At 43.6% G+C, this 6,000-nt stretch overlaps 1 protein-coding gene across 2 annotated transcripts in view; it reads left to right on the forward strand.

Moving 5' to 3' along the window:
- The window catches only part of LOC137535676 (microsomal triglyceride transfer protein-like), a 101,639-nt gene that overhangs the window by 5,774 nt on the left and 89,865 nt on the right, over positions 1 to 6,000 (forward strand). Inside the window, exon 3 of one of the 2 annotated variants that reach the window (XM_068257540.1) lies at positions 1,338 to 1,475. In XM_068257540.1, coding sequence (XP_068113641.1) covers positions 1,338 to 1,475 — 138 coding nt within the window. Of the gene's footprint in view, positions 1 to 1,337; positions 1,476 to 4,848; positions 4,907 to 6,000 lie in introns of those variants that run through there. The other variant, XM_068257541.1, reaches the window with a different exon arrangement.

Consider the following 6,000-nt stretch of genomic DNA (forward strand, 5'->3'; position numbering starts at 1 on the left):
AGCTGAACTTACCCGGGGCTTCTAATGGTCCCCTGCAGACATCCTGTGCCCGCGCAGCCGCTCACCGATGCTCCGGCCCCGCCTCCGGTTCACTTCTGGAATTTCTGACTAAAGTCAGAAAACCACTGCGCCTGCGTTGCCGTGTCCTCGATCCCCCTGATGTCATCAAGAGCGCACAGCGCAGGCCCAGTATGGTCTGTGTCTGCGCAGTACACTCCTGGTGACATCAGCGGGAGCGAGGACACGGCAACGCAGGCGCAGTGGTTTTCTGACTTTAAAGTCAGAAATTCCAGAAGTGAACCGGAGGCGGGGCCGGAGCATTGGGGAGTGGCTGCGCCAACACAGGATGTCTGCGGGGGACCATTAGAAGCCCCGGGTAAGTTCAGCTCATTTTCCCCCGACCCCCCTACAGTATCCCTTTAAGAAAGTTTATCACTAATGGTGTCTTTGAAACTCTATAGTGGTGCTCTATGTTGGCTCTTAACAAGGCTGCCACGATTAGAATTATTGTAGCAGATCCAACCTCACATGTATTGCAAACAAAGGAGGTGATTGGCCAGAAGTAATTAAGGGGTGGTAAGGAGGAAGGACAACTGGTTTGATAGGAATGACTTGTGCACAGACTCGAGAAGAACAAGTACATCATCATCACCTTATGTACATTTCAAGAATAAATCTCAAAATCTAATGTTTCAGTGCTTTACTGAATTTTACCATTTTGATGAATTCAACTCACCCTTACTGTTTTTGTTGCCATGCTTCCATTTTCAAAAAGTCACCATTTCATAGCTAAAAGCACTATGGGGGAACTGGTGTTTTGAGAGGAAGCAATTCCCGTACATAATAAAACAGTGATTTGAGTTGAAAGGAAATCAAAGCAAAACAACAGCATTTTTAAATTGATGACTAAAAGTTTATCTATCTTTTGAGAGCCTCTTTGCAATTCACAAACACTTCCCTGTCTTCCAGCTTTCGTTCATTCACTCAAAGCCTGCTCTTGGGTCTGAGTGGTTTTAAAGCAGAGGTACATAGAGATATGATTAATGTGGCCACTGCTGCTGACCCCCTGGTATGATTGTGTAAATGGAGAAGGTACTGGCCAGACACCTCTCATATCTGGAGTACATATTTCCTGTCATGCAAGTACATTAATGCTATGACAAGTTTATTTTCAAGTCCAGTGATCCCATTTCCTTATTACCCAATAACACTTATTAATGAAAATGAAATCTTATATGAGAGTTGTTAATTGAGTCATAATTTGTAAAGTGTATTAACTGACTGACATGGAGATCAAGTTTTGAAAAGTAATTTCCATCAATTTATTTCTCATTTAGATAAGAAATGTTACTCTTCTAAACAAGTCGAGTGAGATTCCTGACATAAAAGAGTACCCCGCTGCCCAACCTCATGCAAGCACAGAGACGAAGAGCGATTTCCTGTCACCCATTCTGCTCCACTGGAGTTCTGGGAAGGTATTAGAGCTCTTTCATAAGTTTTCTTTCTTCAGGATTTGATATCAATATGTATTATCTTTATTCTAGCAGTAGTAATCCTGCGTGGGTGGATATATATTGGATATGTCTTTGCCTACCTATCTAATAGGGTAGAGGATAAGCCTTAGCTCTAGTAATATTGCTCTGAAGATGCTCTGGAGCTAATGATCATACTGAGGAGGGCTCAGCTCTCCATCTGTTTATGGAGACCACAGCTAGACATCAGTGATATCTATGTGGAGGTGATTCCTTGACTCTTACAATCGTATTGTATTACTTAACACACTCAGTCTGTGTTGCACTTAACAATTGTTGCTCAGTCATTAGTGTGACACCAGGGGAGTAACAACACTCTCCCGGGCCCCCAGTAAACAAGATTATTGCAGGCCCCCTGAAGATTGCCCCGTCCCTCAGTAGTTGCCACTAACACCCCCCCCCCCCAAACCCCAAAAGAGTAATATACCTGATTCCACTGACTTTAATGAGGCGTTCATTGGATGCCTTGATCAGCAAGAGCCCTTCTACTCCTGCAATGACTCCCTTCAGAGGTCTAACTACATATTCTGAAGTCCCGTAGCAAACTTTCAATGTAATTACCTGTCCTAAACTTAATTGAGCAATGTAGCTTTTTTGCACCCTCCCTCAGGGATACGAGTAGATAGCTTACTCTTACATACAACATACAATGCATACAGTGCAGAAACACTAAAGTCCCCACCCACTGAAGATTCAGTGCCTGCAGGTCTTCTACCCTGAATAGAGGGTCTCTTATGAATATGCTATTGGACATACCACTGTAATGGTGGGTTCTGGTAACAGCAATGTCACTTCTTGCAGGAAAGGATGTCATACGACTCCATTACAATGTATAGTAGCGGTGCTGCAATATTCAAGCACTGCATTTTTTAGTTTACTCACAGATTTCTCCAAACCCACACTGCACACATCCCCTCTGTTGTTTCATTAAAGCGGGTCCGAGATGAAAAAATAACTATAACAAGTAACTTGTCTATATATCTTATCTAAAGTTTAGATGGTTTACACAGCAAATGTAGCTGCAAACAGTTTTAATAGAATATGATTATTTCTTCCTGTGATACAATGACAGCAGACATCATGTTTATAAACATTACACAGGGGCAGGCTTATCTGTATCTTGAGCCATCAGCCTAATCCCCTCTCCTCCTCCCTCTTCCCCTCTGCCTCTGAAATCAATGGCTAGTAACACCTCCCCCTCCTCCTGCCCAGACTGAGCTCCCATGAGCCCTTGCTACTGCCAAGGCTTTCTGAAAACCTGTGGGCGTGGCTTTTTTAGTTTATAGGGAATTAGATTATTAAAACAAAAAAAGTATTTGGCTTGAGGAATGCCCTTTAAACAATAGGAAAGGAACACAATTATGCAATGTGTAAAAGTTCACCTCGGATCCACTTTAAATACAAGTGACTGGTGGTCACAAGGTGAAATAACACAAAAACAGGAAGAAAATAAAACATGAAAAAAGTCCTCCATTACTGGGTCATGCGGCAACTATTATGGCTTCTATGGATTTAACTACATCCTTGACTTTTTACTTAAAGGAAATCTGAAGTGAAAATAAACGTATGATTTAATGAATTGTATTTGTAGTATGCTAAGAAATACTGTAGAACATTAGCAGCACAGATATTTTTTTCCAGTACAGGAAGAGTTAAGAAACTTCAGTTGTTCTCTATGCAAAAGAGTTTATCTGAGCTCCACAACCAATTTGGTCCTGCTTTCTGGAGCATTTATACATTAACGAAACAGTCAGAGACCAAAAATGAGTTCATTCATAATTATAAAAAAAAACCCACAAGGAACAATGAACAGTATGAATCAAGGTATACAGATACCATAATTACTTGTTGTAGTTTTAAACAGATAATGTAATTGATATTCTGCCTCTGAAGAGTTAATGTATGTGACTGTGAACAGAGGCTGGTGTACTGCCATACCCTCTGTCTGGCAAAGGATGCTGTAAATGGGTTTATTTGTGTGGTGGAAGTGAGTGATTGCCTGAGTAGGGGAATCTGTTTGCTCCTAGTAGACACCCTGCTTGTGCAACATACACGGCATGCAGGTTGAGGCATCCAACAAACACATCAGCCAGGGCCACTTAAGCAAGTTTTGAAAAGTATCAACACAATAGTAGAATCTGGCCTGCTTTACTATAAAGTTTCTATGTTAACTTGAATGGTAAGGCCTTGTTCCCACAGTAAATCTCAGACTACGCAAGGAAAATGCAAATGTTTTTCCTGTGTTCTTTATGCGCCTGGGGAGTGCCAGGCTTTCTGGCAATGTAGTAATATACCTTGTGTGAGTGTTGGAGCCAGGGCACTGTAATAGCAGGTGCAGCCAGGGCCGACGCTTCCATACAGGCAAAGGGGGCAATTGGCCCAGGGCCCCTGCATTCCTAGGGGCCTACGAGTCACCCTGTTTACCTCATATGGCTGCCGGCCAGATGCTCCCACATGCTTCTCCCCTCCGCTGTAGCTGCCGGCCAGAGAGGCCCCCCTGCTCGCTTCTCTCTCCCCACTTGCTCCCCCCTCCCCTATGCAGAGTAATGGGGCAATAGGAGAGCCGCACACTCACTGCTTCTCCATTCGAAGCAAAAAGTGAAGCGCAGAGTAACTACAACGGAAATAGACGGGAGCTGCTGTAGCTGCATTGCTTGGAACTAGGATGAGATGAGTGTGTGTCTCTCCTATTGCCCCCATTACACTGCGGAGGGAAGGAGGGAGCAAGTGGAGAGGGAGAAGTGAGCAGGGGGCCTCTCTGGCCGGCAGCCACAGTGGATGAGGAAGCGTGCGGGGGTATCTGGCCAAGTCTATGTAGGCTATTTTGCTGCAGTACCAGCAGCTACAGTAATTTAGTGGAATGGGAGAGGAATTAGGAGGGAGCACATCTGACTATTACTTGGGATGTAGGAAGGGGTGGGGGTCAGGGGGGCCCAGGTTACGTTTGCCCTGGGACCCCATTGTAGCTAGAACCGGCACTGGGTGCAGCCAATGTTGGGAGAGTGTCAGGGTGCCCGGCACTTATAGCTACGGTACCACGGTTTATATAGGAGGAAGCAGCAGTGCTGTGGTGCTGAAAGACAGCTTAGGACAAAACCTTGCTCAGACAATGCCTGGCAGCTATGAGCAGTGCTCAGTCGTGTGGCTGTTATTCGCCTGAGTGAGGCTCCTCTCGATCCGACATCTCCCAGGTGAAGCTGGCAACTGAATTTGCCAGTAGCTCCTGAGCAACAACAGGTGATAAGAAGCTTGCATGCAGAGAGTTTCTGATCACCTGGAGATGGCTAGGGCACATGGTGAGATAACTCATGAGAGAAACTCAGTGCATCATCGCCAGAAGAAGCAAATAGCCCACCCGATATAAACGTATGAATGTAATGTTTACCTGCAAACATCCTTTTTATTTAAGTTCAACTATTATCTAACCTACAGTCAGTGGAATGATGGAAGATGCAGGCTTTACACAAAACTCTGTGGCTAGCCGTTTAGCACTTCACATGCATAGAACCCTTTAGCACAGCATGCTGCATTTTTGAACATAAATGGTTTTATTTACGTAGGTGTCTGAGGGACTCATATCTGCAATATACTGAAGATGCACTGAAATTATTTGATCACTAGATGGCAGTAGCACACTTGATAGTATATATTGAATTTTATAATAGGTCTGAAACCCTTAAGTTTTATTAGTGAAAAATAGCAGTAATACTGCACTAAAAAATGCAAACAGGCATATTCAGTACAGCAAAATGCAAAGTGCAGTAACCCATAACATTACATCTAAATTCATAAAAGGCCATTCTATGGGTTACAGCTTCTTATGGGTTAGGGCTAGCAACAAATCTGAGTTCACATATTGTTTGCTATGCATTACTACTTGTTATGGCTTAGTGCTTGCTACACATCAGACTTCATAAGAGTGCTTGCTTTGGAATGTGCTGTCGGTACATCAACTTTAATTTGAGCATTGTCTTGTTTACTAAGACAAGAAATGATCTTAGAAGTGGTCTAACAATCTGCAAACAGTGGCTTTCCTGAGCTACATGAATGTAATCACTGTATTTGCGAGTCTGGAGAGAGACTCAGTACACCTATGACAGCTGCTAAGGATATATTAATGTGTGAGCTAGCATTTACAAAACATATATGCGACAACAATGGGGCAGAGCTGAATTTAGGATACACATGGTACATTATCCATAAACACAAACGTACAAAAAAATCTAGAAACATAGCAAAAGCAGGCAGTTAGTAAGATCCTGTCACTTAAAATAAGCTTCATGATCGTTTCAGGTGACAGTGTGCTAGTGATCCCAGTATATGCTAACTTGTTTAGGTTTGTACAAAGCAACAGTGGCATAGCAATAGGGGATGCAGAGGTTGTGACTGCACCGGGGCCCCTGGGCTAGAGGGGCCCACTAGGGGCCCATCCTCAACCACAGTATTAGCTCTTGAATGGTGCAATGCT

Source organism: Hyperolius riggenbachi, chromosome 10, assembly GCF_040937935.1.
Source record: "Hyperolius riggenbachi isolate aHypRig1 chromosome 10, aHypRig1.pri, whole genome shotgun sequence".
In the NCBI taxonomy this organism is placed as follows: Eukaryota; Metazoa; Chordata; class Amphibia; order Anura; family Hyperoliidae; genus Hyperolius; species Hyperolius riggenbachi.